The sequence below is a fragment of the Gopherus flavomarginatus genome, chromosome 9 (genome assembly GCF_025201925.1).
Source record: "Gopherus flavomarginatus isolate rGopFla2 chromosome 9, rGopFla2.mat.asm, whole genome shotgun sequence".
Classification (NCBI taxonomy): Eukaryota; Metazoa; Chordata; order Testudines; family Testudinidae; genus Gopherus; species Gopherus flavomarginatus.
Genome location: NC_066625.1, coordinates 81368051 through 81392848, shown reverse-complemented (window position 1 = coordinate 81392848; position 24798 = coordinate 81368051). Strand labels below are relative to the sequence as shown.

The 24798-nt window shown below is 41.4% G+C and overlaps 1 protein-coding gene across 1 annotated transcript in view; it reads right to left on the bottom strand.

Annotated features, from left to right (window-relative positions):
- The window catches only part of MCTP2 (multiple C2 and transmembrane domain containing 2), a 194061-nt gene that overhangs the window by 8143 nt on the left and 161120 nt on the right, over positions 1–24798 (bottom strand). The window contains exons 18-21 of the mRNA XM_050967171.1: positions 21491–21613; positions 18655–18696; positions 3666–3775; positions 1457–1566 (exon numbers count right to left, since the gene is read on the bottom strand). Coding sequence (XP_050823128.1) covers positions 1457–1566; positions 3666–3775; positions 18655–18696; positions 21491–21613 — 385 coding nt within the window. The remainder of the gene's footprint in view (positions 1–1456; positions 1567–3665; positions 3776–18654; positions 18697–21490; positions 21614–24798) is intronic.

The window sequence follows — 24798 nt, the reverse complement described above, 5'->3', positions numbered from 1 at the left end:
CCCCCCCCCCACATACCACTTTTTGCCTGACCTTGGAACTCATAACTGAAGGGAAGCAGAGACTGCCCAACTTTCTGAGATACTCAGCTGGATTTCAGCCAGGGCAGGAAGCCACTTATAAGGGCTGGATCCCAAATTTAATGAACCTACCAACAATTTCAGGTGTGGTTCAAAAAGTATACAAAAGTGCGGGCCGGTTCCTAATTTCCTCCAATCCGGTCACCCACTCCTAAATGTGAACCTACTGTTGTGTGTTCTCATTATCACCTCCTACAGACCAACCAGGTACTGAGCCACCTGTTCACAGGCTTGTTTCCTTAGCAGAATTTGGAAGGAAATGATCTTAAATCAAACACTGATTTGAAAACTAAGGAAGTTCTATCAGTTACTTACCAAAATTATTTTCAAACAACTGGATAACAACTCAGTGTCCAGAGGCATGTCAACCATTTGCCTGTACATTTCCCTGCCACCTCTCCCCCACTACCTTTGACATACATTTATCTCTCACCCTCCTTTGGAATGCAACTTACAGGGGCATGTTTTGTTACTTTAATTGGCGAGAAAGAACCACGTCAATGAAGTAATAGAAATAAACAGTATTTCACCCACATCATTTTAGAAACCAGAGCCAGAAAAATACCCTTTGGGTTATACAGTCCACTCTCTCAACTCTGCTATTGCAAGGTTGCTCTCTACAGTACAATACATGCGTTAGTGCTTTGTCTAGCCAAGATTGAAATGTCTCCAGCAACAGGGCTTCTGTCACTTATCATGAGAGACTATACCACAGTCTTGGCACTGTTAGACAATTTTGAAACCTTGTTTTTCCTTTGTCTATTTTCACCCTAGTTAAATTTTGTCATATACATCATACCACCCTGACCAATTCCTCCCCATCTATCTCCCAATCCAGAAAGGTGTTAAATGCCTTTAGCACCCTCAGCCCCCACAGAGTTCAGCATCTTGCAGGATTGGCCCTTAGTGTTTAAATCTTTCAGACACTTCTAGTCAGTTCATAAATTCCGAAGTTTCTGGGATGTGCCTCTCGCTTTTCCTTAATTTCCCAACCAGCTGTGTAGATCCACCAATGGGAGCTCGAGTATTAGTCTTTTAATCATTGTCACCTTATTCTGCTCAGTGAGAGTCTAGACAACCTAATAGTAAAGATGCCAGCAGCATTTTATCTACACTAAGGCTCCCCTTATGGTAACCATGAGAAAATTTTAAGAAAAAGCTCAGAAAAATCCTTAGTCTACCAGCAGAAAGTCTGATCTCTAGTACAAATGTTCATTTCCACCAAATGTTCATTTCCACCAAGGTTTATGTTTATTACTCTCAAGGGCTTACCCCAGATATCTGATGCCTGTAACAGCAAGTTTAAAGATTTATTATTACCACTTATAAATTAATATTGGATTCTTCCCATGCAAATACAATATTATGAAGCACTTACCCCAGATTAAAACAATGTACCTCAATGGTATGAAATACAAAATAACTGTCGCAGCTGTCAGTACCAAGCAGGCCAGGACCGACAGGAAAGGCACTGTCCAGTTGAACGTGCTGTAAATAATAGCAAGAAAACCTCTTCAGTGTTACTGATCTTAAATGCTGTCTATAACTTACAGCCCATTAAGAACTCAATGACTCCTTCTACAATATTCAGTGCATATAAATAAACTGTAAAGTAAAGCACAGAGCCTTTGGAAGAAAGACACGTAGATTTCTGCATCTGGATGCTACAAAGGGAATAGTCTCTAGATTCTACAGATCTTGTTTCATGTCTATTACTATTTTTATTTAGGGAACTGTCACAAGTCAGCAGCAGTCCAAGCCTTTTCACATCACCAATGTGCCTCAGACTTGTTCCAGAGAATCACAAGCAAAGGTAAAGGAGAGATTCAATCACCATACTAATTTAGTCTTTGATATCTTCTGAGAATGGTAACAACATCTTCAGTCATGATACTCTCAAGTGAGGTGGACAATAATCCATTAGGAACAAGTCTGAGAAGCACAGTTCATTTCACTCAGGCCACCATATAGCCTAGTTACTACTGACCAAGCCCTGTATGGCAGAGCTAGAGGTAAAATAACTGAAAGTTGCTATTTATTGCCTCTTCAGAGTTACCCTGTTGCCCTTGCACTCTGCCTCTCTGATCTCCATCTACTTTCTGGCAGCAGCAGCAGCTAAGCACTGGGCAAACTGGAGTACAAGGCATTTGCTAATGCATGAGTGGATTTGCAGATCAGAGTTTTCTTGCATAACGTGGATCACCTGATGGCATCCTCACATCATGATTAAGGTGAAGAGAAGTCAAAGTGGAACACTCAGAACATCAGGCTATACAATAAGATGATCTTCATCTCACATACAAAATTTGTAGGAGAGGGGAAATAATTTTTACGCATTAAAATATTAAGAAAAGAGAGGGTGTAAGAGCTGCCACAATTATTACACAACTGCATAGCTTATTTTAAAAACAAAAACCAAAACACAAAACAGCTCAATACAGTTAAGCTCTTAAAAATCCCTTGGACTACATAATTGGGAGTGACAGAGCTCTGGCACAAACCAGTCTGTCACTTAAAAAAAAACAAAAACAAACAAAAAAAAAAACTTTGGTAGCAATTTTTTTTAATGGTACATCATTTCTGAATTACAATGGAATTCCTTGGAAATTACAAAGGCACCCACATTAATACCAATGGGTTCTTTAAGATCATTGTTACCAAAATAAATACCAGCATTAATAGTGTTTAAGCACTCTGAGCCTTCCTGCCATGCAGCTGGACAGAACAGTACTCTGTTCATAGAGTGGAATACATCTCTTGGCCATTTCCACCACAGCTGGGATGGATGGCGTGGAACCACAACACATGGATTTGATATATTTTTAGCCCTGACCCAACTCCTTATTTAAGTGTAGCTCTGTCACAGACAATCACTTTGTGTTAAAAGGAGAAAAAAACGTGAGGGTCAGTTACACTCCGCTATGGGTGTGATTACAAAATACAAATGTGTGTGTGTGGCGGGGGGTTGGGGAGGTTATTAAGAGACACACACACCCCAGGCTCCCATCTCCATGCTTCCTGGTGTGAGGCATAAGTCATGTGCCTTCTGTTGTGACAAATGATAAAGGACCTTCTCAAGTTTCCTCATGGCAGCAGGAAGCTTCAACTGATACATAGACAAGCACTTCAAGGCACAGGATGGGGTGACAAGCAACAGATAACCCATATGCCCAGCCTTGGGGGGGGGGATGATGGGAAGGAAACTTCAAGCATTAATCCCCACCTAGTTCAAAGACAGAGGATGAGCCAGAGGAATATCCTCAACTGCACCTCTGTGACCACCTGCCTCCAAACAGCAGAGTCCCTTGACCCACAGGTCAGAGTCCCCCATTCCCTACCCTCATCCATAGAGGTAGATAAGAAAGGGGGGAGAGAGCTGGGAACAGGCAGGGCTGCTGATTACTTTTGCCCTCTCTACTTTGAGCTGTCTTCTGTGGTACCACTGCTGGGGAAAAGAAATGGCCAGGCTTGGCGAGGCTGTTACTCTACAATTCCCAGGCACTCTCTGAGGGAGGAATTGATTCCCTTACTTATAGCTTTGCACTTTCCTACACATTTCAGAGCCTAGCAACAAAACATTCACTTACTTTTTAATTCTCTCTCCAAATGATGCTATTTCTTCTAAGATGTTTTGAACTGTTATAACAATATCTTGGACCATGTGGATTCTTTTAATTAATCCCTTTTTCTCAGATTCCTGAAAAGTAAACCAAATCTTTTATTTATTTTGCATTTCCTAAAGTGTTCATAGACAAAATGAGTAAAGAATAGATTTTCATATCCACACGTGCGTATGTTCAGCTGGGAGCAGGAGAGAATACACACACTAGTTTGAAAGGAGGAGAGAGTACACATAGTAGTTTAAAGTATATATACTATATTTATAATATACTACATTACTTTGTGTATCTCCCCCCTCTACTCCTCCACCCCACCCCTTCAGGTGAGCACAGGTCCTTTTCCAATACCCCAGTTTTTAACAATGATTATCTAGATCATCTACCTCACAGAGGCCTGACAGGTAAATGCGTCTCATCCCAGACCTACAATTCTTGCTTGATGTTGACCTGCTCTAGACTTTGCTTTGAGAGACTGATTAGGAGAGGTGCTGAGGATCTGCAGGTGCTCAGAATCTTTCAGGATCATGCCCACTCAGAAGCAATTATTGCTAAGTAATAACACAAATTCTACTAAATTGGGCAATGGTTTTCTGATACAAACACAATGTACCACACAAATGAGTTCCCACATTCCTTGCATTAAACAGTTTTCCATCTAATTCCCTGCTCAAGACAGGATTCATAAGCTTCATAGCCTTATCGACAGCCATTACATTACTCTATACACAAGTAAGTGTCAAGTGATCAAATGTAAAGTTAAATTCTTTCCAATCTCTTGAGTTGGTCTCTCCCAGCATCCAATATGCCTCCACCATTCTCACTCAGTAAGTGTTAATAAACCAGTCTTGCTACAAAACAATATCAGACAATATCAGGCCATCTTTGAGCGTGTCACATGTTAACCTAGTCATTTCTGCTGAACTTTAGAACAAGGTAAGAGCGGTCCTAGATATTTGATCTTCCTCTCTGATATTCTTTCCCCTTTTATCACGTAATGTCCAAATTTCTTTCTGATCATGGTATTGCTGGTCCAATCAACCACTCTAATATGCTCTATTTCCCACCATATCATCTCTACACACCTGTTCAAGACATAGTTGAGTTTTCTTGCCCAATCTGTTTTACATGCCCTGTATATACACCTCTAGCCTGATGTAGCGTGACCTGATATAACATGAATTCGGATATAACGCGGTAAAGCAGTTCTCCGGGGGTGGGCGGCTGCGCACTCCGCGGATCAAAGCAAGTTCGATATAATCTGGTTTCACCTATAATGCGGTAAGATTTTTTGGCTCCCGAGGACAGCGTTATATTGGGTTAGAGGTGTACTCTCATATAATCACTGTCTTTGCTTCACAAGTATTTCCATGCAAATCCAAAAGCATAGAGTATCTCTGACTCAAATCACTAAACATTACAATTCTATCACAAACCCTACAGATTCCAACCTCTGCAGATCTATGAACTTTGCCATTTTCACTGAGAATTTTTCAGGGTTTCAATTTTTGCTTCTGGTTGTGAAATAAGTATTCTGCTGCAGAAACCTTCCTTTTCTTTTGATGAAAAAATTAAAGGAAAAAATAATAAATTCCTTTTACAGAAGCTAACATCACATTTCTTACTGTTTATTTTAGGCCATGGGATTACAGGAAACCAATGTGCAGCAAAAAAACCCCACCAAAGAATGCATTAAAATCAGCATGGTTTAAATCAGCTATGGAAATCAGGACACAATTATCAGTGTTAACATTACATTTCTTTGCATGCAAGTTGGTATAGCTGCAAACATTCTAGTTAGAAGTGTGCAAAACATTCATTCTGTACAAAATTCAAACCCCTGGATATAGAGGTTTTTACATTGCATTTTGATTGTCCAATTTGGTGGAATGTGTTTTAATCAATTAAAGCCCAGACTGTGGGGAGCCTGTTGGAGTGGTACTACAGCCCCCTTGCATGCTCACCTATTTCCCCACTAATTAGGGCCAGATGAGAGTAATCTAGGGCTGCACACATACTCACACGTGGAACTCCCCTGTATTTCTGCCTCTGCACATCACCCTGCCGCCCTCTGCCATGTCCTTACCCCCACTTAGAGTGGATTGGTAGCTCTACAGCCATCAGCTGGAATGGTGGAAGGTTCATAACTATTTCCCTTTCAGCACTAGGTCACTTGGAGAGGAGTTTGTGTATACCTGAGGCAGACGCCATATCTTCAGCTTCTGCTAGGGTGGTGTGATGCCAAGACAACAAGCCCTGAGACAACAGCCACATGTGTCTTCCTCCTCCTTGACCCCCATATATATATTTTAAATAACATATAGTCCTTTTTGTCTCAAAGTAAATTTTAAACAAAAATTCATGATGTGATCAAAATTTAAATATTCAGATATTCCTTTTACTTATAAGTCACTGTGCAATGAAAAGAAGGGGAATTTTAAATATCACATTTGAGTATGAAAAAGAGTACTTTCACAGAATTTTTTAAAATAAAAAGTGAAATCTCTTGAATGTGAAATGACCCAGAACAAAATAACCGTTTAAGGACAAAACAGAAAAAAACCCCAGTCATTTTCACACAGGTCCAGATATAACCTTATTAGGATCAGAATTAAATAATGTCACGGTTATTTTAAACTCTTTGTATGCTGCTGTTATGCACCTTACATACCAGTGGAACACAGAGCAAAAATGCATGGAGAGCCAACCCGGTAACTATCTAGTTCTGTCCAACTTGTAGTTGGAGGGAAGGCAAGAAAATTCCAAAAGTGATCTTCCAGGGCAAGCCTACTCTTGCTGCCCAGAGTTGTAAGAAGATAATCTGGCAGCACTATCTGCATCGTGCTGACTTTATTTACACATCTCTGATTGAGCTACGAAATGCGGTGATAACACAGTTTAACAGATACAACATTACTTCTGCTGCAGCTACCAAGCTGCCTCGGAAAAACAACACAGCAATCCACTCTGAAGGATATAATAGCAATCATATGTGTTTCCTTACCTACCACACATGCACACGTACCAAGTCATTGCTAGATAGTGGCATTTCCAATTTGTTATATAAAACACACACAGGACAGAAAAGTGCCTGCATGTATGTAGTCTACAGAAATAATTAACAAGTGCTGTCACTGAAATTAGATTCTGATTAGCAAGTAATATGGGCAGTTCTTGTGATGTATTTACACAATGTAATGTTTTTGCAAGAATCATTTGGAAATTCCAGGATTTTTTTCTATGCCTCATTCTGTGTCACGTACTTGGAGAGGGAGAGGGGGCGTGGGGATTAGTACCAGGACCCTAACTCCAGACTCACACAGCATAACTCATTAAGTGACACAAAAGGAGATAAAACTATGCACAATAAAGGTCTGATCTTCCACTGTTCTTCAGACCTCTTGTGAGGATCCGAGCAGCCTCAGCGCCTACTGAAGTTTGCAACCCACAGTATATTGGGCCCAAGAAATGATGCAAGAGAGAACTTTCTAAAGTCATGAAGATAGTCAACAAAGAGCAATGACTAATTTATATAGAAATAAATACAGGCAATCATCATGTAAAAAGCTTTGTTTGAGCATCAATAAATGTGCTACATGAGTTCGATGTAGAATGAATTCAAAGGAGGATTTAACTTCCGTACTCTTTCCAAAGTACACAAGGCTGAAGATTCCACAACATTACACTCCTTTTGATATTATTGTACCATGACTTTTTGTGGCCTGAGGTGTCTCAAGTCAATGTGTAATTGGCCCAGTAAAAAAGAAAAAAGGCTGGACACCCACGATTTTAAACCTCAGCTCATAAGGTCTTTGTTTAAGTTTAAATGTAAAATAAAATATCCTGCGTGTTTCCAGCAAATCTTTTTTTTTTTTTTCCAAATGAATAGTGAAATCCTCATTTCTTCAAGGCCTTTTTCTTTCCTATTTCTCAGATGATTACAGCACTGTAGGTGGAAGCAAACTAGTCTTCAGCCCCTGGGAAAGAATTAACACCATCAAAATAAACTTACAACTGCGAATTAATTATATAATCAGTATGTTACTTTAAATCTTCCATGCATATCCTTATTTAAGAAAAACCTTCATTTCTATATTAATTGCATGAACAAAACCACAAAGGAGTCTTACGAAAGATTAACCATGTCAGGAAAAAAAAAAGTTCAACCAATTCAGAAATTAAGTCTTTTGTGTCCAACTAACGCACATCAGCCTGAACTTAGAAAGCAAGATACAAAGCCTTTGCCCATGTAAGGAAAGGTGTTTCCACCTTTTACTCTTCATTAGAGTTATGGCAGCGAATAATTGGCCCATGCAAATTCACTTGAAGAGTTATGTACAATCTCTAAACTTCATCTCACTGAATTTCAATAATTTCCCAGAAAGTTAGGGCCAGTATCAAAAGGAATTTCACTTCAGCTTCAAAACTGATGGCAATGATTTCATTTTGAAATTGTGTGAAATATGAAGGATATTGGGGGGAGGGGTGAAATCTCTCAACAAACAGAAATCCACGACTGGTCAGATATGTTTACTAGACCCAGACTTCCCTGTTGAAATCATTAGGAATTATAGATGCATAGATTTTAAATACAGAAGAGAGACTGTTAGGTCATCTAGTCTGACATCCTGTACAACACAGGCCATAAAATTTCATCCAGTTATTCCTGTATTGAGTCCCGTAGCTTGTGTTTGACTAAGCGCGTCTTCCAGAAAGGCATCCACGCTTAACTTAAGATATGCAGAGATGGAGAATGCACCACTTTCCTTGAAAGTTTGTTCCAAAGTTTTATCACCCTCACAGTTAAAATCATTCACCTTATTATCAGTCCTTTAAATTTCTTCCCATGGAAACATCCAGTATAGTGGGTGTTACATTACAAATCCAAGGACAGTTTCTAATGCTGTTTTTTAAGTGCACTTCTGACTCACATGGTAATGTATTGTATGCACATAACTGAGATTTCAAGCCTGAAATCACAAACAATTCCTCAATGGCTTTATAACACTTGGATTTCGGTTTAGTTACATAAAACACTCACACAAAAAAGAAATGTTGCATGTAAGTTTCATACAACTGGTATTCATCAACCGATTTTTGGCATGCCATAGGAAACTCATATATTAACCCAAGGGTGTTTGGGAGGTGGAGGGGAGGGAAGGAGAAGTGGATACAAAGGAAAACAAATTAATAGAGGCAAATCACAAAAAGAGTAATAAAGGGGTGAGACAGGCACAAAAAAAATCATTAATGAAAAACCTGGACATTTTCAGGAAAAAAAAATCTGTTGTGAAAGTTTGACTAGCCCTTCAGAAGGTCTAACTATCATGATCAGCTTTTATGCAGAAGATAAGCCAACCTGACATTGTCCTTGAAAGCATAACATGGGAATTCTTTAATGGGATTTGTCCAATGTACTAGGTACAATTTCTCCAGTGCATTAAGAATAAACAGGATTGACTTTAAAAGAATCCAAAACACTCACGCATGCATGACTTCTTGCTCTGTTGTTCTTTTGGGTTTTAAAAACATGTTGTGGTTATTTAAAGAAATGCAGACTTTACCAATGCTTAATTTTCCTTGTCACTGTCATGCATTAGGCAGTAGTACGGGGTTTCAAACCCATCTTTGCCAAAGAAAGATTCCCAAAGACCAGCCTCTTCACAGATGTGTATCTTTTGAAATCAGAAGTATTTCATGGACTATAAACTTCAGAAAATTGTCCCCAACTGTTATTGACTGTATAGGAGACAGAATGAATCTTCATATTCTGTCAGCTCAAGGTATTCTCAGTTACAACAGCTGCCCTAATATTTAAGGAAGTTGTTTGTATTAACATGGGTTGATTGTGAATCTATGTAGGTTGATATATTGACATCATCGGTGTAGTTTATAAGCATGTCCCTAGAGTAAGTTCATGTCATTTAATTAGAAGAATGCTTAGGCAAAGAGGTAGGTTTTGCATTTTACTCTGAACATGAGGTTCTTGGTCATTCTAGCAGCAAGTTCCATAGCCTTGGTTCAGTTCCTGTGGAGGTTTTGTTTCCTCTGATTATAAGTCTCCCTCTTCTTGGTGGCTGACAGTTTCATTGTTCCAGTGTAATGAGGTTGTTGTAGGAAGTGATGGTCATGGAGAGAGAGAGTCTCTCTAGTAGATAGGATGAATTTCATGCAGTGCTTTGAAAATCAGCACAGTAACCTTGAACTGGACTCTGATTTGTGCTTCTCCGTTATGGCTGCCCTTTGAACAGACTGAAATGATCCCAGCAACCTGTGTCGCTGAGACACTCTCTTGCCCTTTATTAAATCTATTGTCTGTTGCTGGAGGATTCTCAGTACTTAACAGAAGGAGGGGTAAACGTACACAATGCATGCCTAGATTTGTACATCTACTTCATACAATCCAAAGATGATAGGCGGTTGTACATTTCAGGATTTCTATTTTTGAACACTATGCTGAAAATATACCTGGAAATTTGAATGTATCTGAACTAGTCAATGACCAACAGAGGAAGTATACATCCTAGGAGTGACATATAAGGTTCAAATTATGCTCTTGGTTACAATGATGTGAAATTCATAACAACCCCACTTGAGTTAATGGCATTATTTCAGAGTGACATAAATGAGAGCACTGTTGGTCTGAAAGGGTCATATTTTCAAAGCTAGTGTGCTGTACCACTGCTCATCATGCTGATCAGTACTGTCTTGTTGTGACCTTGCAGTCCCCACCCCTCATCTGTTTGTTGTATACACCTGTTATCTCTTATTTTTTCCACTGAGATCATAAGTGCTTTGGGGCCTAGACTGTCTCTGAATTGTGCGTTTGTACAGTGCCTAGCACAATGGGACTGGGACTTCTAATTGTTACCACAATATAAATAAAATAATAATAATAAGAAGAACCACTTCCCCACTTTATGGTGTAAGAGAGGTTCCCAGGAGGAAGGGGGCATGGCTAGAGACATCCCTGCACTCCCAGTTTGTCAAAATGGCCATTTGAGTCCATAGGTAGCCAGGTGTAACTTAGCCCCGGTCCACACTATGAGTTTAGGTCAAATTTAGCAGCCTTCGATCGATTTAACCCTGCACCCGTCCACACGATCAAGCCATTTTTGTTGACTTTAAAGGCTCTTAAAATCGATTTCTGTACTCCCTGACGAGGGGATTAGAGTGGAAATTGACCCTGCTGGGTCAAATTTGGAGTCATGTGGACACAATTCGATGGTATTGGCCTCCGGGAGCTATCTCAAAGTGCTTCACTGTAACCGCTCTGGACAGCACTCTCAACTCAGATGCACTTGGCCAGGTAGACAGGAAAAGCCCTGTGAACTTTTGAATTTCTTTTCCTGTTTGGCCAGCGTAGCGAGCTGATCAGCACAGATGACCATGCAGAGCTCATCAGCACAGGTGAATTGCAAAAGAGCTCCAGCATGGACTGAACGGGAGGTACTGCATCTGATCACTCTATGGGGAGACGAATCGGTGCTATCTGAACTCCGTTGCAAAAGACAAAATGCCGGAATATTTGAAAAAAATCTCCAAGGGCATGAAAGACAGAGGTTATAACAGGGACCTGCAGCAGTGCCACATGAAGCCTACCAAAGAACCAGACAGGCAAACGGCCACTCCGGGTCAGAGTCACAGATATGCCTCTTCTATGATGAGCTGCATGCCATTCTAGGGGGTGCTCCCTACAACTACCCCACCCATGTACTTCCCTCCTCCCCGACCCCTCCCGGGCTACCTTGACAGTTATCCCCCCATTTAATGAATTAATAAAGAATGCATGAACTTGAAACACCAACGGCTTTATTGCATCTGCAAGCGGAGATCGAAGGGGGGAGGGCAGGGCGATTGGCTTACAGGGAAGTATAGTGAACTAAGAGGGTGGGTTTTCATCAAGGAGAAACAAACAGAACTTTTACACTGTAGCCTGGCCAGTCATGAAACTGGTTTTCAAAGCTTCTCTGATGTACAGCATGCCCTGCTGTGCTCTTCTAACTGCCCTGGTGTCTGGCTGCACATAATCAGCAGCCAGATGATTTGCCTCAACCTCCCACCCCGCCATAAACGTCTCCCCCTTACTCTCACAGATATTGTGGAACACACAGCAAGCAGTAATAAGGATGGGAATATTGGTTTCGCTGAGGTCTAACCATGTCAGTAAATTGCGTCAGCGAGCTTTTAAACATCCAAAGGCAAATTCTACCACCATTATGCACTTGCTCAGCCTATAGTTGAACTGCTCCTTACTACTGTCCAGGCTTCATGAGCCATGGGAGCAAGGGGTAGGCTGGGGTAGGTGCGACCGTGTGGTGCTGCCAACTGTGAGAGCAGTCTGAGGCAGAAGCCTCCAGCTGGCATGATATTCCAGGCAGGACTGAACCTCCATTAGACGAAACTTGAAGAAGAGAATGACCTGGAGTCATTCCCATTTTTGTCCAGGCGCCACCGACCGACCTCACCGAAGCCGGCCAGGAGCACCCATGTCTACCCAAGCACCCCTGACCAACCTAGCCCAGTTGGCCAGGAGCACCCATGGGACGACGACGACAGCCAGCAGTCGTATTCTATGATCTGGAAGGCAAGGCAAGGCAAGGCAAGGGGATGCTGCTGTGTAGCACTGCAGTACCATGTCTGCCAGCGACACCCAGGAGACATACGGTGACAGTGAGCTAAGCGGGCTCCATGCTTACCGTGGTATGTCGTCTGCACGAGTAACCCAGGAAAAAGATGAGAAATGATTTTTTGCCATTGCTTTCACAGAGAGAGGGGGGCCTGCTGACATGTACCCAGAACCACCCGAGACAATGATTTTGCCCCATCAGGCACTGGGAGCTCAACCCAGAATTCCAATGGGCGGCGGAGACTATGGAAACGGTGGGATAGCTATCACAGTGCAACGCTCCGAAAGTCGACGCTAGCCTCGGTACTGTGGATGCACACCGCTGACTTAATGCACTTTGCGGGGTCACACACAATCAACTGTATCAAATCAATTTCCAAAAAAATCGACTTCTATTAAATCTACCTAGTTTCATAGTGCAGACATACCCTTAGAGTAGCTATAAGGCCGTCCTAAGTATTACCTGAAACCAGATTGGTCCTCAAATGGTTACAAAACTGGGACAGCATTTATTTAGAGCTCCTTTATACTCCCCCTCTAAAGTCCTCCCCTGAGCATAGCTCATCCAGACTGGTGGAGCTGGCCCTTAAGTTTCTATCTTGTTCCTAGAAAATATTACTCCTATGTCTATATTCATAGGGTACCAGTGTTCCTATAAATAACTTTACTGAGAAGTAGTGACAGAAGAGCCATAAAAGGCCGAAATCAAGAGACACCAATGATCTAGGAGGGAGTATTCATGCTACTAAAGAAGCTAGCATGCTCTTTCATTACATGGTCTGGTGAAACATCCTTGTCTATCAGACAGCTAGCATTAAAACAGCATTGTTAGCACAAGAACACTCTTTGTAGCTTATTGTACTTTCAAGCCTTTATAATCTTTAGTCTTCAGTGATATTAATGGGAGATGTGGAAATATTATATGTGTTTGTTAAATTGAAGAGGTAAATAAAACCCTAATGCAATTGTTTTTACCTTAAAGAATGAAAACAATGAGATGATATTGTCTTGAGTGACCTTTCCTAAGTATAGGGATATATCGTCTTACACAATAGACTCTTGGTTCATGTTTCAATTACTGACCTTTACTGTGGAGAAAATTAATGCAATTTTCATCATAATCCACCCGTGACAAATAAGATCCGTACGGAAGGTTTCCACATGCTAAATCTAACACAAATGGAAAATGTCAGCTGTTTGCTACTGGATGAATCTGACTTTTATTTCTTTGGCTGGAGCCTTTCTCAACTATGCTTGTAAAACTTGGCGTATTTTTGGTACCAACAAGTATAACAGAAATTTTCTTATATCATAAAAGATGCCTTTTTTCCTTTGGGGATTTCTTTTCCAAGCATAAGATACTTCATATTTCTTGGAAGCTGGCAAATAACTCTGCTTGCAGCCATAGGCTCATTTGGTCTGATCCCACTGCATCTCACTAGCTAAGCAGGGCTATGCTACTCACTATTTGGATGGACGACCCCCAAAGTAACAGGTGATGATGCAGGAAGTGGAGTCAATTCAGTAGTGAGCAGTTTTCCTTATTTATCTATAGTAACTTATATGTCCCCTGCTGTATCTGAGCACCTGCCAATTTTTAATGTATTTAACCTCACCACACACCTGCGAGATAAGGCAGTGCTATTATCCCCATTTTATAGGTGGGAAATGGGGAGACAGAAGCTAAACGACTTGCCATGCAGGAAGTCTGTGGCAGAGCAAGGAACTGACCCTAGGCTAGTGCTCTAATCACTTGATCATCCTTTCTCTAGGTTTCTGCTGAACCAATTTCCAAACCCGGTATTGTCAGCAACTTTGTTTTGCCTCTTTTGGAGGAAAAAAGAAAAACTAAGATCCTGACAACCTGAGATCATGGAAGATTCCATGCCACTTCCAAAGGAGTATTACAAAATCCTTATCAATCGTATGTAACTTTTCTATATCTTTGTATTGGGGGGGGGGGGGGGTGAAAGATGCCTCAGTGATGTAATTTTAAAACAATCCCAGCTCCAGACAGCTATAGCCTGACAGACCCCAGAGTTGACATGATGCAGTCTGAAATCTGCATCCAGGATGGCAAGAATCCGAGAAGGCATTCATCCACTGAGCAGATTGTGCCAAAGGGACGAAGCACTCTTATCTTTCACAGTCTTCTGTGTCGGCATTTGTGGGGAAAGGAGGAGGTAGCAATTAAGCCTTGTCATTTTCAAGACTGATCGTTTAGGTGGAAGGGAGTTAATCTGCTCTTCTGTTTTTGAACTAAGCGTCTGTGTGTTTATAATTTGTAAACAGTTCATCTCTCAGGGGTTGTGTTACAGTTCCCAGAAGCACGGTCTGTTATGTCTAACATGCAACAGAATCCAGAAGAGCTATGTGTGTGAGTATTTTGATACAACATATTAATGACAGGAAACAGAAACAGTGACCTTGTATACTATGACCCTACAAGCAGATTTCAACTTTAGGAGTTCCAGTAATAGGGAAAAAATGTATATTTTTCTTTTAAATGCAGACATTGCATTGAGATAATGTCATCAAAGTCGTTTTTCTTTAACCCACAAGGGTGTTCCGACCACCCCTAGCACCACCACACTTGAAAAAGTATGAAAGATGTTAAAGTATTAAAGATAGCTAAATGTACTGTGACAAAGATCTTCCTCTGCCTTGGTGGGTTCTGCGCTTTCTGGCAGATTTGCTTGCTTCAGAGGGTTTCAGCAGTCCTCAGTTTGGGTCCTTCTGTTAGTGGCACAAACCTGCCGTTCAATAGGCTAACCTCATTACTGGCCGGCATGGGGAAAAGGAGGAGAACAATTCCCCGCAGTCTCTGCTGGCCCACCTAAAGGGTTGGAGGACAGGCCAGAGACCTTCCCCTCTGGGGGGACCCACAGTCCAGATCAATGTCTCTTATATCAAATGGGGAGTTGGGGAGATGGGGGGAACCCAGGCCCACCCTCTACTCTGGGTTCCAGCCCAGGGCCCTGTGGATTGCAGCTGTCTTTAGTGTCTCCTGTAACAGCCGTGTGACAGCTACAACTTCCTGGGCTACTTCCCCACGGCCTCCTCCCAGCACCTTCTTTGTCCTCACCACCGGACCTTCCTCCTGACGTCTTATAATGCTTGTACTTCTCAGTCCTCCAGCAGCACGCCTACTCCCTCTCAGCTTCTTGCGCCCTCTTGCTCCCAGCTCCTTGCATGCCCCTCACTGACTGCAGTGAGGTCCTTTTTAAACCAGGTGCCCTGATTAGCCCACCTGTCTTAATGGATTCTAGCAGCTTAATTGGCTTCAGGTGTCCTAATTGGCCTTCCTGCCTTAATTAGTTCCAGCAAGTTCTTGATTGTTCTGGAACCAGCCCTGTTACCTTACCCAGGGAAAAGGGATCTGCTTAATCTGAGGCTAATATATCTGCCTTCTATCACTCTCCTGTAGCCATCTGGCCTGACCCTTTTACAGTACTTAAGGATCTAGGCTCCCCTCAGTGCACACATGCCATTTCCCTTACTATTAAAAAGGGGGGTACACTTGACAGGATGGTCATACAAGGGTCTAAGTTAATACTCTAACAGAGGTTACATGTTATAGTTAAAGTGAGATTTAGCTATGAAGTATTATGGTGATGGGCACCTGATATTGTAGTAACAGAGCTGGCACAGCAACTGCCTCTGATATGAAAAGCTCCACCCAGTTTCATGAGCTGGACAGTTATCAGGAGTACTTAATGCATATAGCAGTGACGGCTAGAAGTAACACTGACCACAGCATCATGGTCTTCCCAAATAACCAGCATTTTGAACATGGTCTCTCAGGAGCATTCCAAAAAAGAAGTGGTAAAAGAATGGTAAGGTCAAGTTTGGAGAAGTGCAAAATGCAGAGCAACTAGACTCATATCTCAGTTATCCATGGGCAAAAACAGAGTAACCCTAGGAAACTCGGTGTGGTTACATCAGTGTAAAACTGGACCTACATATTTTGGCTTTGCAATAAATAAATATACTGCATTGTCCTCTGCTGATTTGGACAAAAAGCTTATTTAACAAATCTTCAAATGTTCTTTTTTCATAAGGTGAAACAAACTGTGTGCTTCCCCGTAGCAAAACAGAACAACCTCCCTTCATCCCAAACCCCCTTTCCCCTCTCCACACACCAGTGACACTTGTTTTATTGTTCTAAACCATGGTCACAGGCACATATTATGGTCAAATTCATGGTTTAACTGTTTAGAGCTCTAAGACAAGCTAGATAGTTTTCTCTGAATCAGCATGCACAAATGAAGAAAAGTAGTGTGGCAAAACTGAAGTGAATAGGCCTGTCCAAGTGAGTGAACCCTGAAGAATGAGGCAGCACACCAATAAAGATTAAGGCTCACATTTTCAAAGCTGGTGCTTAACGTTAGAAAACTGCTCTGATTTTCAGACACGCTGAACATCCACCACTCCACTGAAAATCATGCAACTCTTAGTTTGAACATTTTAGCCATGCTTTATTGTAAGCATAAAATAAGTGGGAGGAATGATACCATGTGCTAATATGTGAATCAGATTGTATCATGATTACAGTTGGACAAACACTACCAAAAATGTAATGATAAACATAAAAATGGTCAATTTACTTTTTATTAATTTTCCGCAAATTTCAGTGCACAGTGACTTTTGTTTGGAAGACTATTCACACAGGGAACACTTACACAAATATGTCTGAGCACAAATATTAGCACCGGACACGTTCAGTGGCCATCAAGAAAGACTCTTGTTGGCTTTAGGATCATTCATTCAGCAGAAACAACAACATTTGATTTAGCTGACCAATCACACAATGCAAAAAGTGAATTATAAATGAGAAGACTTGAACTGATAGTTGTGGTATATAAATTGTGAGAAATCCACAGTCTGAAACAAATTATTTGTTAAATAATTTTGAATAATAACTGGTAGCTGTGTATAACTCTGAGAGATTTCTGATCAGTATTTTTTACATTTCTATCAGAACAATAAGTTAAATTTAAAGAAGTTGTTCCCAGCACATAGCTTGTTTAGCTCTAATCCTAATGTACACAAGTGGGTAATGTTAAGGTTTTGTATATTAACTATGACTTTGATTTACTACTGAACAGTTAATTTCATTTTAAAATTCTATTAACCTATGGAATATTCAAGAAATGGCACGTCAAGTTATTATGAAATTTTGTAAGTTGCACATAACCTTGTGACTATTTATGCCCTAATATCTAAATTCCTTTTTCTAGCTGTTATTCATTAAATAATTCCTTACCTTTTAGTTCTCAAGAATTTTTAGACTATCAGATTTCCCTTCACTTAGTTATGTTTTTTTTGTAAGATGTACATATTAAGTTCTCGTAATCTTTCTTCATATGTCATGCCTTCTAATCCTTTTTAATCATTTGTCATCTTGGTTTGATAAACTGGAAAGAATCCAATCTATTTTTCAGAGTGAAGAGGGAGGATGAACAAGTATATTCAGATAAACTATGAGGTACCTCTCTTCAACCCCAATCCTTTGTACATTTCAGGAGCCAAACTAAAACGAACATTTTTGGAGGGTCTGAAATATTGAGATAACTCCCTCCAGCCTTCCATAAATCTCAGCATTTCTGGTGTCCAACTTGGACAAAAACTGGAAATACCTCAATACCAAAAGAAATATTATTCATGTAGAATTTCCACCTAAGATCAGAACTGGAATTGTTAAGAAATATTATATCCAAAAGAGTCTGTTTTCCCCATGATTTCTAGCACACTTTTAGGGATTCCAAAGGGACTTCAGTTTTTATAACCTTCAAATAGGCATCCACCCTTGGGAATGCTTATCCCGGTGTTTCAAACTTGGGACGCCACTTGTGTAGGGAAAGCCCCTGGCGGACCGGGCCGGTTTGTTTACCTGCCATGTCTGCAGGTCCACCCGATTGCAGCTCCCACTGGCTGTGGTTCGCTGCTGCAGGCCAATGGGAGCTGCTGGAAGTGGCGTGGGCCAACGGACTTACTGGCCGCCGCTTCCAGCAGCTCCCATTGGCCTGGAGTAGAGAACCGCGGCCACTGGGAGCTGTGATTGGCTGAACCTGTGGACGCGGCAGGTAAACAAACTGGCCTGGCCTGCCAGGGGCTTTCCCTACACAAGAGGCATCCCAAGTTTTGGAAACACTGGCTTATCCAATTGAAACCTCAGATATTCTCAGGTTTGCCCATCATTAACTGAAACAGCCTCTTCCCCTAATACCCCGCAGCCCGTGCAGAGTATAAACTGCAATCTCCTGGAATAAGACTGCATCATTTGTCACATGTAGGTACATCAGATAGAATGAAACAACGCACACTTACCTTGTCATCCTCATCTTCATCCTCATCTAGGTAGGTGGTCTCCTGAAAAACGTATGTCCATATTAAAATTCCTCATTGACAGAAGTTCAAAACATTTACATAACTCTTATCACATTTCATTTGGTACATTTAGCTGTAACCCATTTTTACTGTATTACTCTATGTTCAAGGTCCTTTTTCCTAATATCAGGAACAATAGCACGCAATAGCCTATGCACATTTTAAGTCTACATCGAAGTATTAGTGGCCGGGCCCAGTAGTTTGAAGGCAACAGGCTTTTAAATTCATTGCCAAGTTCTACTGTCTGTAAACAGCTTTGTTCTTAGTCTGATAAATGAACCAGTTGGTATGTCAAGGCTGAAGATTCTATACTCAGTTTGTTCTATCCTCACTGCTACAATGACTGCTCTCTCCCTTTAGGGCCATTACAGAAACATTAGATAGTAGAAAATACATTAGTATGAACATAATCAATCTCAGGAATCACATACAGATTTCTATACAGCATAATTCCTTCCGTTTGACTCCCACTCTGACAGGTAGGGAAGAAAACAAATCTCTTGGCTAGGGTGTGAACTTAGGGACCCCTGGCTTTCAATTCAGGTGTTTTTCTAACTGAGCCTTTAACAGGATCCTTCAAGTTCATTCAGGTCTTGCTTATTCAATAGGAAGATTTGAATTACCATATTAAAATGTTTGAACATAGCTGAAATGTGGGGATGTGAAGGATCATAATTAAAGGTTGCTTTATTTGGGAGGCAGTGGTATCTATTCATCAGAGCAAGGGCCTGAGAGCTAGGACATGTGAGTCCTACCTCCAGATCTGCCAATGTCTTTGCTGAGATGCCTTGGGTAGCTAGATTAATAACAATATTTTCCATATCTATGGCAGCTCCCACCCGAGATTCTCAAATTCTGATCAATTTAGTCTCACAGCAACCTAGTAACGTACACTAGGTTAATATTATCCCCATTTTACAGCTCAGGAAACTGAAACACAGTGTTTGGGTTCCACATTTCCAGAGAACGCTACGTGCATTCAGAATGGACAAAATGAAGTTTGGTTTTGAAAATTTACATGTCTACGTGGGCATGAAGAAAACTAAGCTACTTTGTCTGCAGCCAAGGTCTAGATGAGTAGAGAGAATAGGACTGTACCCAAACCACTGGTATTTTGAAAAAGGGACAGTTATACTGCCCACTCCTATGCAACTCAGAGCAATACTACCTATTCTGAGCGACAGGAGGTACACAGAGTTGGAATTCAGAAAGCTCAGAATCTGGGTATCAGAAAAAGAATCCAGGGGATATTAAAGCTGCTTTGACTAGCTAGATGCTCAGTAAGGCTCCAATCCAGCAAAGCACTTGGACACACATATGTAATTTTGTTCACTGGAGAGTGCCCTGTTGAGTTTAATGGCACTACTTATATGCACCTATCGTGCATTACTCCCAGGTTGCATATATGCAGGGGAAGTGACCAACTTTTGATTAACCAAAGTCTTGTTGAAAACAGCTATTCTGTACTTTTCAGCTGTATACCACTTTGTGGTATCCATCACAAGCACAATACAGATTTCAGTGAGATTCTGTTTGCTGGGGTACACAACACACTCATCACTGAATGAGTGATGGTTAGTGGCAGCCATTAACTCTGCTCTTTCCTGGTTTTATCTAGTTAGTCAGTCTCAACATTATTTTATAGATTATCTTTTATATTCAATAAACTATTTGTCCTGGATTCTCCCCAGTGAGAAATTCCTATTTTGGTGATGGAATAAAGGACTCAGGGAACACACACAATACACTTATAAATACTTTGGACTTTACTGAAATTGAAGATTAGCGGATTCTCACCATTTATCCTCATGTCAAATCTGCATAGAGTAGCCTGCTATTGGAAATATGATTTTCATCATTTTGTGACTACTTTTGACCTGGGAATGATTCAAAACTTCACTAGGAACAACTTGACCAGCTATTTTTTTTTTTGGAACATCTGATCCTAGGATGCCATTTATTGCTTCCTTTAAGATCTCCATGTGGTTGCACTATGTTAAGTTGCTTTATGTGTGCACAGATGACAATGCTTTTCTATGAACACTTCAAAAAGGGAGTTTGCCTGGATGTCATTAGCAGAATTATCATAAAAGTTTAAAACAGAATCTTCTAGGTGTTAATTTACTCTATTTCTTTCTATCTTCAATGTCCTGGGCTATGTATAACATGTCAGAAGAGTGCTAACATTAATATCACAGAAATGACATTTTGTATCATAATAGAGTTCCATGCTGCAATTTACTTTGGCACAGAAAATACTTGATTCAAAAATCAGATCTAAACCTGAAATCTAGCTGATCTGAACAGTTTTGTTTTTCTTTTTAAAGTCACAGTAAAAATAAGATGAGGATGATATCAATCTCACAGAATAGATTTTAAAAAATTGGGGGTTGTGGGGTTGTGTTGGCCTTCCTCGGCCTCATGAAGTCCTGAATCATTCCTGAAATATAAACTGCAGGGCTGGGTATGGATAATGGGGTTCAAATCATGACTCCTTGCAATCCGAAAGATCCAAGGGCCAAGCTCTGTCCCATTCTTTGATTAAAACTATTTGAAACTTTGCAGCTGTTTAAGAGAAGTAAGTTTTGTCCCACGATGGTTTATAACATGAAATGAACCATGAAACTCTAGAGACGATTATTTTGTTTTTAACAGGAACCTAGAAATAGAATCCCATTTAGATACAGAACTAGCTGAAAACCAGTAAACTGTAAGATCATTTTTGCTCAAAAGCAGATTCCAACTGGCCCTGAAACATTAGTGTTACTTTACTTGCCTGGGTGTCCTGGGCACTGCTGACCTTCCCTGTCGTGATCAGAGAGAAGTTGTAAACAAAGAGCAGCAACAAAGCCAGAGGCACCATGTAAAGCTCTATGTGCCAAACGGTGACCACAAATACCTAAGAGAGACAAAGCAATAAGAGGGGATTTATACAAGTGTTTAAAGAGAAACATAATAAACCCTTTCAATCATTATCCCTTCTAACATGCATCCTTGAATCTCTGTTAACCTCATTCCCACCCACCCCTCTTCAATAAAGAAAATCTACCCAGATAGCTTATTCTCTTTCCATTCTGTCTGATCCATTAGGCTGACGTCTGTTAGCTTCTCTGTTCCCATCTCCTCAGAAGAGTACAAGGCCACCAACATAATGCTAGTGCACGGGAATTATTTCCTCTTTGCTGAGACACTGCCAAGTCTGGATAGCCATTGTCCTCAATGCCAGCTCATAACAAATGCACTTGGCTACTTTTTAGGGGGTAAATCAACTCAGTTTCGTCAAGCACTAATAGCCAGCAGGTTCAATGGGAGTGAGATGGAAACCTTCTGCCCCAAGTGCTGCTGTACGTCCACTCCCACAAAATGACTAGACGGTGGATTTTTACAATGCTTTATCTGCTGCTGCTTCTTCCCTGTGCCCAGGCTGATTCCTCATCACTTGGGGTGGCAAAGCAGCTCCCATATTGAATGGTGCGGAGGAAGAGTATAAAGAATGCTTATTTATCCCTTCCCATGATGCAAGAACCAGGGGTCACATGCTGAAATCAACAGGCAAAAGGTTTAAAACAAACAAAAGGAAGTATTTCTTCACATAATGCACACTCAACCTATGGTACTGGTTTCCAGGGCATGCTGTGAAGGCCAAAAGTACAACTAGATTCAAAAAAGAACTAGATAGATTCATGGAGGATAGGTACATCAACGGCTATTAGCCAAGATCATCAGGGATGCAATGCCAGACTCTAGGTGTCCCTAAGTCTCTGACTGCCAGATGCTGGGACTGGATGACAGGGAATGGATCACTCAATTGCCCTGTTCCCTCTGAAGCATTTGGCATTGGCCACTGTCAGGACAGTTTACTGGGCTAGATGGACTATTGTTCTGACCCACTATGACCGTTTTTATAGGACACCACATTCTCTGTGGTGAGCAGGATGCACGGCCTCCCTGAATGGGATAAAAAAATCTTGTTTCCCAGCCACCTCTTCCCACTGCCTAACCACATTATTTCAGTTGTGTCTGGAGCCCTCTGGGCCTACAGTAAGAGTATGATTTTGCTCATGGGGAGCGATACCTGAACTAGTGATGCCAGAAACTAAAAGCGGAAGCCAAATTTCAAAGTACATTGATCTGCAAAATGGTTCAGAGAGGGATGGCGCCTCCCTGATGGAGATTTAGAACAAAAACGGCTGGATTTTTCAAAGGAATCAAAGCAAATCAAACAGTTTTTTTGATCATCAGTTCCTTCCTCTATGCAGATAGCAGTAAATATTTTTGTGTACTGACATCATCTGAACAGGGTTTGAGCTTGGAGTTGATGGTAACACAGAATAAGATTATAAATTAGGTCCGCAACTGCCACAGGATGCAGGTTGAGATCACACCATTCTTTTTTCCAGCCCTACAATGTGTTTCCAGGCCAGTCTAATGCTGCAAGTAGCTTTAAGCCAAAAATAAGACACATATACCCAAGTGCTTTTTGATTTTTCTCTCCAGAAATGCTGTTCTAGAATGAATGTTCAAGATCTAAAATCCCATCATTAGACTAACACCGCCAAGGTGGAAGTTACTTAACCCATCTGTTTATTTAAAGGGGGGGAAAGAGCTGTGACATCGCAGCCAACAATCCTCTACCCTGCCCTTTTTCTTTTACAGCTTCAGGTTGGTGAGAGGTGCTGGACTGACAGCATTGAAACTGAAACTCTACATGTCAGGTCCAGCATGAGCAACAGCAATGAAACCACCATCACATCCTCCTGCCAATATATCCAAATACTGTGAAGGAGAAACTTTAGGGATGAGAGGACGGCTGAGTCTCCACATCTATTAATCCTTGGCGCCTCTGACACTTCTCCCAAGAGTGCCATTTAGTGCCATTTATGGCAGGGATTTTGTGATAGGGACACAAACTGATAGTTCCAACTCCTAAGGTAAAATCCCAGCATCACAGAAATAAATGGGAGTTTTGCCTTTGACTTCAGTGGGGCCAGGATTCCACCCCTGGGAATGGGGACAGATATACTCTGTAAATGAAAAAATCTCTTTTTGTATAGGACAAACTTTCCAGTCGTCATCCACCTGGGGCCAAACTCAGCCCAGAGACTAAGTGGGGAAAGACTCCACATCCTATCACCCATTCTAAGCCAGCCAATTTTTCACAGACAAGCCCTTCTTTGTGTTGCTATGGAAGGAATTAAAGCAGTGGTTCTCAAACCGGGGCTGCCGCTTGTGCAGGGAAAGCCCCTGGCGGGCCGGGCTGGTTTGTTTACCTGCCACGTCCACAGGGTCTGGCCGATCGTGGGTCTCACTGGCTGCGGTTCACCGCTGCAGTCCAATGGGAGCTGCTGGAAGTGGCGGACAGTACGTCCCTCAGCCCACGTCGCTTCCAGCATCTCCACTGGCCTGGAGCAGCGAACTGCGGCCAACGGGAGCTGTGATTGGCCGGACCTACAGACAGGACAGGTAAAGAAACCAGCCCAGCCCGCCAAAGGCTTTCCCTACACAAGCAGCGGCCCCAGTTTGAGAATCACTGAATTAGAGGCTGTTTTATTGGGTTCTGACTGCCAATAACAAAAAGCCTAAGATATATGCTTTTACAAAATGTATTTAATTCCAGATTACACGGTCCCATATTATTGGTTCACAGCATTGGAAGTTAGAACATGACAAGGTAGATCACATTTTTCCACACTGTACATAATTCCACTCCACCAATGTATGCCAACATGACCACATCAGAAAGACAGGAATTTGGACAAAACTGGGATAATATTTTGCTACCTTGAAGGAATGCTGTGAGGCTTTCATCAATATTCGCTGCAAAGAGCACTGAGATCCTACAAAGAAGGTGCTATAGAAGGTGGCAAAATTCTCAAAAAAGAGATTCTTCTGAACCTGTTTCAACCCAATCCCTTTCTCAGACCTCTGCTTATTTAACATCTCTGAGATACAGTAAAGGGTGATTTCAGTTCTGGCCCTAATTCAACCACCACCCTGGACAAGAACGGCCTCCACGTATTTATCAGACCCAAGTTTTGATTGTTTTGTGGAAGCTCTTCAATGATAGCATGCATTGTTATGAAT